Source organism: Myotis yumanensis, unplaced genomic scaffold (genome assembly GCF_028538775.1).
Source record: "Myotis yumanensis isolate MYYU_CA2020_CCGP unplaced genomic scaffold, mMyoYum1.0.hap1 SCAF_2, whole genome shotgun sequence".
Classification (NCBI taxonomy): domain Eukaryota; kingdom Metazoa; phylum Chordata; class Mammalia; order Chiroptera; family Vespertilionidae; genus Myotis; species Myotis yumanensis.
In genome coordinates, this window is record NW_027223753.1 from 37789257 (window position 1) to 37801655 (window position 12399).

General features: G+C 37.7%; 1 protein-coding gene across 1 annotated transcript in view; it reads right to left on the bottom strand.

Annotated features, from left to right (window-relative positions):
• Positions 1-12399, bottom strand: part of TMEM59 (transmembrane protein 59) — a 29391-nt gene that overhangs the window by 13328 nt on the left and 3664 nt on the right. Inside the window, exons 2-6 of the mRNA XM_070405191.1 lie at positions 10726-10831; positions 8694-8788; positions 6808-6960; positions 4795-4876; positions 3874-3955 (exon numbers count right to left, since the gene is read on the bottom strand). Of these exons, the coding sequence (XP_070261292.1) occupies positions 3874-3955; positions 4795-4876; positions 6808-6960; positions 8694-8788; positions 10726-10831 (518 nt within the window). The remainder of the gene's footprint in view (positions 1-3873; positions 3956-4794; positions 4877-6807; positions 6961-8693; positions 8789-10725; positions 10832-12399) is intronic.

Sequence of the window (12399 nt, forward strand, 5' to 3'; positions counted from 1 at the left end):
TAAGAGTCAAATGAGATCACTGAGGGGGGAAAAGCATTTAAAAAATAATTCTTTTTATTAAAATGTAGGATACTATCATATTTAGCTTTCATGAAACTATCAAATTGCAACAAAAATCCTAAATACTCGAGAGAGAAAAACTCTCCTTTTTAAAGCAAGGTCAAAAGCAGGTTTAGAAATGAAAGGAAGGGAAATTTTAAAGTTAAACCCTTATTTTCTCACCCAGTCTTTAAAGACTTTTGTTCAGTAAAAGGTATTCATTTTTAGATTCCAATATAACAGGAGTAACCAAGATGGCGGCATAGGTAAACACCGGAAATTGATGCCTCACACAACCAGTTCAAAAATACAACTAAAAGACAAAACGGACATCATCCAGAACCACAGGAAGGCTGGCTGAGTGGAAATTCTACAACTAGAAGGAAAGAGAAAACCACTGAGACACAGAGGAGGTGCGGAAGTAAAGTGCAGAGGTACGGAGATGCGCGCCGAAAGGGCTGGCAGCTGAGGACACGGTTGTCTTTTTCAATCGGGAGGAAGTCTCAAGCTCCTGACTGCTCTGAACTCCAGTTCTGGGTGAGTCTCTGGGGACCCAGACTCATACGGGGAGAAACTGGACTATCTGGCATCGGGCAGAACTTGAGGGTGGCTTTCTCTCAGAGGTGCTTGCAGCGATTACTGGGACACTGAGACGCGGGGCCTCTTAGGGTAGGACTGGGGAGCAGCCATAGCTGCTTGCTCCACCCTGTTGATCCCCTGAGACCCCGCCCCACCCAAGCTGTGTGCAGAGGCTTTTGCATATGAAAGGCCTGGCCCTTTGCAACCTGAAAATTACCTAACAAACTGCAGCTGAATCAGAGAGACCCAGGACTTCCAAAAGAAGGTCCAAGGCCCTACAGCAGCTTGCATTGCTTCACAGCTGGGCCTCATCTGGGCACCTCCAAACCCCAAACAAAGAAGAGGAATCTCTCCCTAGCTCCTGCTGGGTAGCCTCAGGCAGAGGCTAAATTAGCACCTCCTTAGAGATCCAAGAGCCAGTGTACCCAGTGGTCAGAGTGGGACCATCCAGATTACAACTCCTCAGATCCATAAGGGACACACTCAGGGGGCAGACTCAGTGAGCACCAAAGCCCCATTGAAGCAAGTCTTGCCCCAGAAGGGTGTCTCCAGCTCAGAAGTTCTCCCACTGCAGACACAGCTGATTCTCACTGCCAACTGTCCTGGAGGTCAATTCCTCACAGTGATATCTACAACAATCAAGGCTTAACTACAACAAGACTGTGCACAAAGCCCACAAAGGGGTGCACCAAGAGTGTCCACCTCAGGTAATTGGGGAGGCTGAGCCACTGGGCCCTATAGGACACCTAACACAGAAAGCCACTCTATCAACACAGGGAAGCATAAAAAATGGGGAGACAAAGAAACAAGTCACAAATGACAGAAATGGAGGAAAGCAAACTACTGGACATAGAGTTCAAAACCACACTTCTAAGGTTTTTCAAGAATTTTCTAGAAACCGTTGATAAATTTAGTGAGACCCTCAAGAAATCTAGTGAGACCCTTGAGGTTATGAAAAAGGACCAACTAGAAATTAAGCATACACTGACTGAAATAAAGGATATTATGCAGAGTTCCAACAGCAGACCAGAGGGTCGCAAGAATCAAGTCAAAGATTTGAAATACGAAGAAGTAAAAATCACCCAACCGGAAAAACAAAAAGAAAAAAGAATCCAAAAATATGAAGATAGTGTAAGGAGTCTCTGGGACAACTTCAAGCGTACCAACATCCGAATTATGGGGGTGCCAGAAGAAGAGAGAAGGCAAGATATTGAAAACCTATTTAAAGAAATAATGACAGAAAACTTCCCCTACCTGGTGAAAGAAATAGACTTACAAGTCCAGGAAGTGCAGAGAACCCCAAACAAAAGGAATCCAAAGAGGACCACACCAAGACACATCATAATTAAAATGTCAAGAGCAAAAGACAAAGAGAGAATCTTAAAAGCAGCAATAGAAAAGAAGTCAGTTACCTACAAGGGAGTACCCATACGAATGTCAGCTGATTTCTCAAACAGAAACTATGCAGGCCAGAAGGGAGTGGCAAGAAATATTCAAAGTGATAAATAGCAAGAACCTACAACCAAGATTACTTTACCCAGCAAAGCTATCATTCAGAATTGAAGGTCAGATAAAGAGCTTCACAGATAAGAAAAAGCTCAAGGAGTTCATCACCACCAAACCAGTATTATATGAAATGCTGAAAGGTATCCTTTAAGAAGAGGAAGAAGAAAAAGGTAAAGATACAAATTATGAACAACAAATATGCATCTATCAACAAGTGAATCTAAAAATCAAGTGAATAAATAATCTGATGAACAGAATAAACCGGTGAATATAATAGAATCAGGGACATAGAAAGGGAGTGGACTGACTATTCTCAGGGGGGGAGAGGGGGGGAGTGGGAAGAGACTGGACAAAAATTGTACACCTATGGATGAGAATAGTGGGGGAGGGGGTAAGGGCAGAGGGTGGGGTGGGAACCGAGTGGAGGGGAACTATGGGGGGAAAAAAGAGGAACAACTGTAATAATCTGAACAATAAAGATTTAATTAAAAAAAAATTTAGATTCCAATATGACCCTACTCTCATCTGATAAAACCTATCAAGAAACTATTTCTATAACAAGAAATGACAGGAAGCATGCGGTTTGGACTACTGCAGTGTTACACCTGAGACAGAACATAGCGTGAGACTGTGAGGGCAACCACTTCTATACTGTTCTACTCAGGGGCTTGGCGTGGTATTTGACACATAATAAATAGTTACCAATAAGTGTTAAGACCCACTTTCTTTCTCTTTTTCTTTTATGGGTGGGAGAAATTTGGGGGGAGGGCTCATATCATAACTCCTTGCAGGAGCGCAAGCACACATAATTTGATAAAACCCTCTTTATCCTCAGAAGGCTTGATATTCCTTCCTAGAACATAACATACCCATTCCCTCAACTGCCCACTTTTCCTTGCCTTGGCATAGAGTTGATATTCCTCCTTAGCATAGAACATGAAGCCTTCATTAGTCTATAGCCTTATCTACCCTTCCCAGCTTTATATGTGGCCTTGCAACTAAAAACAAAAATCTGATCCCCAAAACATTAACATATACTTAAGAAACACATTTCTTAACATAAATCAGGGAATCCTAACAAGAAAGTTTTTGTACTGTGAAAAAAACTACTTGCTTGGGTTTTATTAAACTAGTATGATATCACCTTTCATTTATTGTTAAATCCTTAGAATATGTTTATTGATATTAGAGAAAGGAAAGGTGGGAGGGAGGGGGAGAGAGAAAGAGAGAGAAACATTGTTCAGTTGCCTCCTGCATGTGCCCCGACCTCTGGTGCATGGGACAATGCTCCAACCAACTGAGTCACACTGGCCAGGGCTGCATATTACTTTATTTTTTTAATTTTGTTTTATTGCTTAAAGTATTACAAAGAGTCTTACATATGTCCCCCCCCCCCCCTTTTTTTACCCCCCTTGACCTTCCCCCGGCCTCCCCTAACCCCCAGTGTCTTGTGTCCATTGGTTATGCTTATATGCATGCATACAAGTCCTTCGGTTGATCTCTTACCCCCCGCCTCCCCTCCCCAGCCTTCCCACTGTAGTTTGACAGTCTGTTCGATGCTGTTCTGCATATTACTTTTTAAGAAATTAAAATATCCAAAAGTAGACATTTGGTAGGGAGAAGGTAAATTTTTTTTTTTTTTTTACTTTTGAGCAGCTAATAAAATTTTAAAATAATAAAAAGGACTGTATCTTTCTGATATAAGCCAGACTGTATTTCCTATACCCATTAATAAAGAGGAATACATACAGAGAGAGGCATCTTAAAAAGCCATCACTTTCTCCATCTTCAAGAAAGTTCCTGTGTGCTTGTGAACTTCTCATTTGTAGATCTGGTGAAATAACAAGGCACATGTTTGATATCTTATACTCAAAAGATAGTCCCAAATGACTACTTCTAGATCTATACATTTAATAATAAATGAAAGTTCCTATGGCACATCAAAAAATAAATAGATATTCTACTACCTTAAGGATTTCCTATTTTATTTCCAAATTCTCATTGACATTGAAGCTTTCAATTTAATTACATGTGGGCTTAAATAATGGAATCTGGTTTATTCTAATGTAAAGTTAAAGATGGCCTTATGTACTGTCATTATCCACCCAGCAAAATCATTAGAAAGTTAGTTAAATCAGTATCCAAAGTAAGGTAGAAGATAGTACATTTTAAAAGGTAAACTCAGCTTTAACTTGATGGTTTTATATCCCCATGAGTTAAAATTCACTTCTAGTATGGAAATCAAAATAGAATAGGAACTCATACTTTTAGGGTAGTTTCACTATTTGGTTAGTTTATTGGGATGTATCAGAATATTTCATTAGTTTAGACTCACAACATCCTTCAAAGCAAACTAAATGCTTTTAAAATACTGGTTCTCAAAGTGTGGTCCCCAGACCAGCAGCATCAACAAAATCTGGCAACTTATTAGAAATGCAAATTCTCAGGTCCTTCCCCAGATCTAGAAAATTGGAAACTTTGGAGGTGGGACTCAGAAATCTGTTTTAACAAGCTATCCAGATCCTAATGCACATTAAAGTTTGAGAACCACTGTTTTAGAAATTATTTGTTCATATTCTATTAGTGTAAAAACAATCATGCAACCAATTCTACACAACCAGATTTGATTGCTAATGTTTTTTATCCCAAGCTGCGTAAAAGAAAACTTACAGGACATTTTGCTTAGCGATGATTCTTTCAAATTTGTAGGCTCCTGTTCCAACTGTGATGCATACTGGATTTCTGGCTTAGACTAAAATGATAATGAAAGCAATTAAGTCATTTGTACTCTTTAAGCCTTTCTCAGTAGCAAGTTCTGTAACACATCATCTCTATAAACATTCAAATTGAGAAAAAGTAACAAAGTATGGCATAAAAAATAAAGCATATTAACCACAATATACTTTAATTACACTTCCTAAACATCAGATCCAGTGCCTTGCAAACAGACACAGACTTTTGGCATCATCAAATATTGTTTAACTTCCTGACAGCATAAAAAAAATTAAAAAAGGAGAAATTATAGCATACTGCATTAAATATCATGCTCTGCAAAAATGACTTCTAATTCTAGTTGATCAGGAATAATTTAGCAGACTGCCAAAGTATTTGACTAAACACTTATTATCTCTATTTTTTCTCAACTGAAACATTCCATTCTTCCCTAAGTGTAATTCATAAATTACAGCTAAATACTCCATACTCTACATATAGAACTGACCCTCTGGAGTGGGGGCTTCTTTATCCTAGTTACACTCAAGTTGACACAAAGAGAGAAACAGCTAATCTCACATCTAATCAGGAATGAATGAGGTCTTCACTCTAGGAGTCAATTTATGCTTTACCTCAAGTAGCTTTAAGACACAAAACTTGCCCTAACCAGTCTGGCTCAGTGGATAGAGCGTCGGCCTGCAGACTGAAGGGTCACAGGTTCGATTCCAGTCAAGGGCATGTACCTTGGTTGCGGGCACATCCCCAGTGGGGGCTGTGCAAGAGGCAACTGGTTGATGTTTCTCTCTCATCAATGTTTCTAACTCTCTATCCCTCTCCCTTCCTCTCTGTAAAAAATCAATAAAAAAAATATTTTTTAAAAAAGACACAAAACTTATTGAATTTAAAGAGAGGAAATTACATATTAGCTTTACAGTAAGCCACTCACTTAGTAATAATAATTAAAGGTTCACTTTAATTAATACCTGAGAGAAAGAGTACCACAACATAATTTGTGGGCAGGTAAATTTAAGAAATTTGCCATGACCAGGTGGCTCGCTTGGTAGAGCATCGTCCTCTACACCAAAAGGATGCGGGTTTGATCCCCAGTTGGGGCACATACCGGAGGCTACTGATCGATGTTTCTCTCTCACATTGATGTTTCTCTCTCTCTCTCTAAAAAAAAAAAAAAAAATCAATACAAACATATCCTCAGGTAAGGATTAAATAAATAAATAAATTAAGGAATTTAACTACAGAATTAAAAAGAAGACAATGTTGTAGGGTGGTATATGAGCCTATGAGTTAAAGTGACCTGAGTCTAAAGCCTATTTTTGTTACTGACAGGGCGACCTTAAACAAGTTAGACTCAGTTTCCTCATCAATAAAATAGGGATAATACAACCTCATGAAGTTGTTTGAAGATAAAATACATAAGTCCCTAGTACATAAGAACTTTAAAAAAGACTACTATTATTATCACATCACATGGTAAATAATGAAGTAGGAGAAAAGTTACTTCTCTAGGAGGCAATATGCTTCTTCAATAAGTTCTCTTGTAAGAGTTCTGAGAAAAAGCACTAAAAACAACTAAAAATTACATCATATTGCTTTTCTCTAATATAAATACAGGATATAAATACATGCCACTATTTATATTCTAAGTATTTTAATTATTCCTATTTCCCATATCTAGAGGTTTCATTTTATCAATTTAACCACTATGAAATTTAGAAGATTCAGAGTTCTTGTTAGATAAGGATTGAGGGCTTCAGATAGGCTTCCAATAGGCAGAGGGGAGGGTAAGTCACATTGTGTCATGATGCCCAATGTTTTCATTAGGCCAAATAATTATTATTTGATGATAAATATTTTTAAGTGGCATGACTCTATGCCAAGACATTCATTTGAGACATATACATTTACTGTTGCTGGTATTTACTAGTAGATGAATATATGAAGAACAATTGTCACCTGGAATATAACTAATTTTCCATCATCAGCTTGAAGATAAAAAGTCCACGAAGAGGTTATGAAGCTCTGTGCAGAGTCCATCATGCCACTCCAGAATGACCGTACCAGAGTTAGAGGGAAGAGTAGATGCATTTTTGGCATCAGAGACATGAGCTTTAAAAAAAAAAAGTTATAATACATTATATATATTCAAGAGAGCAACATAATCAAATCCTTATTGACAGGGTATAAAGCATTAAGTGAATCTACTATAATTAGCACTCAAGTAAGCTCTTAGTTATCTATGCAAATTGACTATGGTAAAGCTGAAAATCCCTTTAATTTCTACTAAACACATTTATAAGCTACCTGTCACCTGTATCAGAATAAAAGGCTTTTGAATCAGATAAAAAAAATATGGAGACTCTTGCTCCGGCTGGTTTTCTTAGTGGTTTGAGCCCCAGCCCTTGGACCGAAGGGTCGTGGGTTAGATTCCCAGTCAAGGGCACATACCTCGGATGCAGGTTTGATCCCTGGTCCCAGTTGGGGCTCATGTGGGAGGCAACCAATCAATGTGTCTGTCTCATGTCAATGTTTCTCTCTCTCTCTCCCCTCTCCTCCCTCCCTTCCACTCTGTCTGAAAATCAATGGAAAAAATATCCTTGGGTGAGGATTAAAAAAACAACAACAAATATGGATAATCTTAAGATTTGATTAAATAAGGCCTAGCAAGGCTCAAGAAATAGAAGGGAAAGGGATAAGTTATTCTTTAATGCTTTCAAATAAAATAAATCATGCCATAATGAACATCAATGAAAAAGAAGGAAAAAAGTCAAAAGAATATATGCATACAATGTGAGACATCTGATAACATGGCAGGGTGAGAGAGTATTTATGGGCTGAATACATATATAGTAAGCTACTGATAGGAATTAACACTAATTGACATAATCTCCCCTCCAGTTCTGATTCATAAATGCGCAAAACATGCAATATCATTGTTATATGATAGATTAGAAACAACCTACATGTCCAAAAATAAGGAAATACTTATTAAATAAATGATACATTCATACACAGGAATATGTAGTGAAAAGAGTAGACATTCACTATGTATACTTTAATTTTTAAAAAATAATGCATGTATATACATAAAATATATCTGTACTGGTAACTCTGGCTACTTGAATGGAGAAAAATATAGGGATAGGAGACTTTTCACTATTTACTCTCTTTACCTTCTGAGTTTTGTATCATATGGCTGTATTTTCTATGCAAAAGTTAATAAAATTTAGAAAATTTCCCCAGTATATATGGAGTATAGAGTATGAGGAGTGGGAGATTATAACAGATGACATAGGAGAGGTAATCAGGAGCCAGGTTGTGATAAGTGGTTTGGACTTAAACCTATATATAATGGGGAGCAACTGAAATATATAAGATAGGAGTATGACATGAAATTTCCATTTAGAAAGTAAATATCTGGATACAGACTAAAAGATAAACTAGAGGGGGTTAAAGTGGGAAAATAGTTTGGAAGTTAATTCAATTTAGTAATGTAGATGAGAAATGATGATGGTCTGAGTTAAGGTAATTGCAGTTGGGATGAAAAAAAGACACTGAACTATCAATTTCCCTGAGCCCCAGTTTTTTCGTATGTAAAAGGGGGATAAAATTTTCAATAGACAACGAGTAAAAAAAGTGAGATTATGTATGTGAACATATCTTTTAACAGTAAAGCATCATAGAAAAATGTAATTGATTTGTCTATGTGCAAATATATAACTTGTTTGCTGAAAACTAATTTAAAAGATAACACTAAAATAGGATCAAGTGGGTGATAAATATTTCAATACAAGTAAGTGCAATACAAGCAGGCAATTTTGAAAGGCTGTTTTGTCTCATACTTGTTCTTGTCTCAATTCAGCAAATGGCAGCTGATTCTGGCAACCAAGATGGCAAGCATATTGCTCATCAGATTGGGAATATGCTTCTGTACATGCTGTAAGAGAAAAACAATCATATTACAAGAAAGAGACAGAAAGAGAGAAAGTAAAGGAATTTGGCATTTTATGAAGAAATTTATTACACTAAAACTAAAGGCCTGGTGCATGAAATTCGTGCACTGGAGGGACGGGGGGGAGGAGCGGGGGGCCCTCAGCCCCGTCTGCACCCTCTCGCAGTTCGGGATCCCTCACTACTTACCACCCACCTGCTCGCTGCTCCTTAGCACTACCGCAGAGGTGGGAGAGGCTCCCATCACCGCTGCTGCGCCCAGCTTCTGGCTGAGCGGTGCTCCCCATGGGAGCGCAATGACCACCAGGGGGCAGCTCCTGCATTGAGCATCTGCCCCCTGGTGGTCAGTGCACATCACAGTAACTGGCCGTTCTGGTCGTTCCGTCATAACAGTCACTTAGGCTTTTATTATATAGATAACATTTCATCAATATGCATTTCCAAATTTGGTAATAATAGCAAATGTATCTTATCCTATATAATAAAAGCGTAGTATCCAAGTTGTCCCCTCAACTGGGAGGTCATCCAGGAGTTTGACCAGGGGGCAGGGCTGGCCGGGGGAAGGGAGGGAGGCCCCAGTGGCGCAGAGAGGCCCCGGCCGGCAGCCAGCAGCCACTAGGGACCCTACCAGTGCACGAATTTCCTGCACTGGGTTTCTAGTTATTTTAATAAAACCCCTATCTTTTATCACCCACAAGTCAAATATTTCAGGTATAAATCTATTAATTACACACTCAAGCTCCTATATCATGACATTTATAAGAGGGGAGCTTCTTGCTAAGGTTTACACAGTGGAAAAACATTGAACAGACAACCTCATTGAACAGGCAACCTCAAGTTTTGGCTCTATCATTTGTTGGTTGTTTATGTGACTAGGGCTAACTGTTTAACCTCTCTGACTATTGAATTCCATAAGTCTAAAATGGAAATACAACCACCTTGGCAAGGAAAAAATAGAAGAATTAGTTTAACACCCTAAATTCTAAGAAAATGGAACTTAGAAAATGTTCTACAGCAGGATTCTAAAGTTGAAATGGGTCTCTACCAGATATACTCTCTTCTTTTACCAGAGACAAATCTTTCTTATGATAGAACACTTCACCATTATAACAATCTTATTTTTTTTTCCAACCTGGTCATGTATTTGTAATATACTTCTCAAAGATGCTAGATAATAAACTGAACAGCATTATGCACACATAAAGATAGCCAGTTTAGGAGTCTGAGCCATAAAAAATAAGGTTATGATATCACAGAGGCTGGATGTTAGTCATGGCATAGTGATAAGGAGTAAGACACCTCCTGCTACACTGAATAAACAGTGTAATGTAATGAACAGAGAAAATTCCATTAGAGTTCTTTAAAAAGTTAAATGTCAATTTTATCTTTACTATAGTTTTTTTTTTTTTTTAATTAAACACCTCTTTCAGCAAAAATAAGAACAGTGGATTAAGAGATGACAAAGCCTCTGGTTACCTCTTTTATTGGTATGGCCCACAAAAGAATACACTATTAAATACTGAGTCAAAGGCCTGATTCAGTAAAAAAAAAAACTTGGAGCTAAGCTAACTAGCCAATGGTTGAAAGGCTTAGGAAAATTATACTATCTCTTGAAAAGGTAGTGATGAATTATGGGAAGGCTAATTACTACTGCATTTGTCTAAACCAAATACTTGTTTAAACAAAGGTGTCCTATCCACAGCACAAAATAAACGCTATCTCAACAAAAGATGAAATTTAAAGACCATAAAATTTCTAGCAGCAGCTACTAAAACTCTAACTGCATAACAATTAAAATATGCTGGATGACTAGTTTAAACATTATGCTTCTCATTTTCTGAGGAAAATACATTAAAAGTATAACACAGCTCAGAGAAAACATCAATGCTATAGACTGCTGATGTCATTAGCATAGCATCTTACCAGATTCGCATTCCAATTTGGTCCGATTTAAATCAATTCCATCATCCACAAACTGACAAATTGAAAACAGCCTGCAACCTCTCTGACATGCGTACAACTCCTCTTCCTAGGGAATTCAAGAATAGAGAGGATTACAAAAAAAAAAAAAAAAAAATGTATTTCCCTCAGAGAAAAAAGGTCAGAAGAAAGCAAAGTTAGTAGGTTTATTATAAACTGCCCAATAAAAAAATTTTATAACTGAAAGAAAAACAACAGGAGCCAGGTAATGCCCAAGACCTTTCCCATATAAAGAAGTTTTAATTTCTTGTTTACAAAGTGATATCAAAGAAAAAAGTCCAGTGAGTAAAATCACTCTTTTCCTATTATTTCGTGGGGGGTGGGGGGATTGAAAATAAAAATAACAATGACATAATCAGAACTTTAACAAAGATAGAAATGAGTAAGCAAGTACCTTAGGACAAATAGCATATTTCTGCCCATAAATATTTATACAAATCATTAAGCTTATCAGGAAAAGTATCATGATTAGCTTCACAGGGCCAATAGTGCTATAAAGGCCCCTACAAAGTGAGGTGTACATCTATACAAATACTTAGATAAAAGGATTTTTAAAACTTGGCTTATTTACTAAAAATACAAACAAGAGCAATAGTATGTTATATGGGAAAGGCCAATGGAATTAGCCAGACCTGGATTGAAACCTTTTAGGTGAGTGACCCAGCACAAGTTACTTTACCTATCTAAAACTCAGTTTTTTTCATCATAAAAGGAGATAATAGCTATAAATTATTTCCAATCCCTTCAGTACTGCTGGAAATAGCTATTCCTAGTACAGTGCCTGGGACATACAAGGTACTCAATAAATGGTAGTGTTAATCATAATAATAGAGTTTTTAAAGAGAAAACAAGTTATAGACATCATTGTATATGTGTGTGAGTTCAAGGTAGGATATATTCTTCATTACTGGAAAATGTTACCTGCTTAGTTAAGACTAATGGCAATGTCTTCAACAGGCTTTCCGTCAATGACCTACATAGAGTATTTGAAACAAACCAGTACATGTGGGGAAGCCCCCTCAACTTACTATGTGATCCACTGTGTACAAACTGGCAGGCACCAAATAAAGGAAGGAAACAGCATGTGCATACACCAGTCTGCAACCAATGGAATACAAATAGCATTTCTTCGCAGCAGAGGATTAGTAAAATCTATGTGGCAGCAGCAATCCATTAGGAAGAGATGGCTGCAGTCTAATATTAAGCAAGCTTTGAAGGCAGCACATTTCTGGACCTCAGATCTAGTTGCACTTATTGTTATGATGAAACAAAGAATTTTAGCAATTAAAATAAATTTCATACCTGAGTAGCTTTTGCAGACTTTGTACAGCAATGAAAGAACTTTCATGCCTTTGGAGTACCACACATTTCCTTAAATTGCACAGAGGAAGCATGAGCTCATTGTTAAGAGCTTTACTGAATGCCATTTCCTTTTCAGATATGTTTCCTTCTGTTAAACCAACCCAATAAGCCCTCCAGTACCTTTTTTTTTTTTTTAAATCCTCACCGGAGGACATGCTTAGGGAAAGGAAGGGGAAGAGAGAGGGAGGGGAAGAGAGAGAGAGAAACATCCATAGGTTACCTTCCATAAGTGCTCCACTGGGGGATTGAAACCTA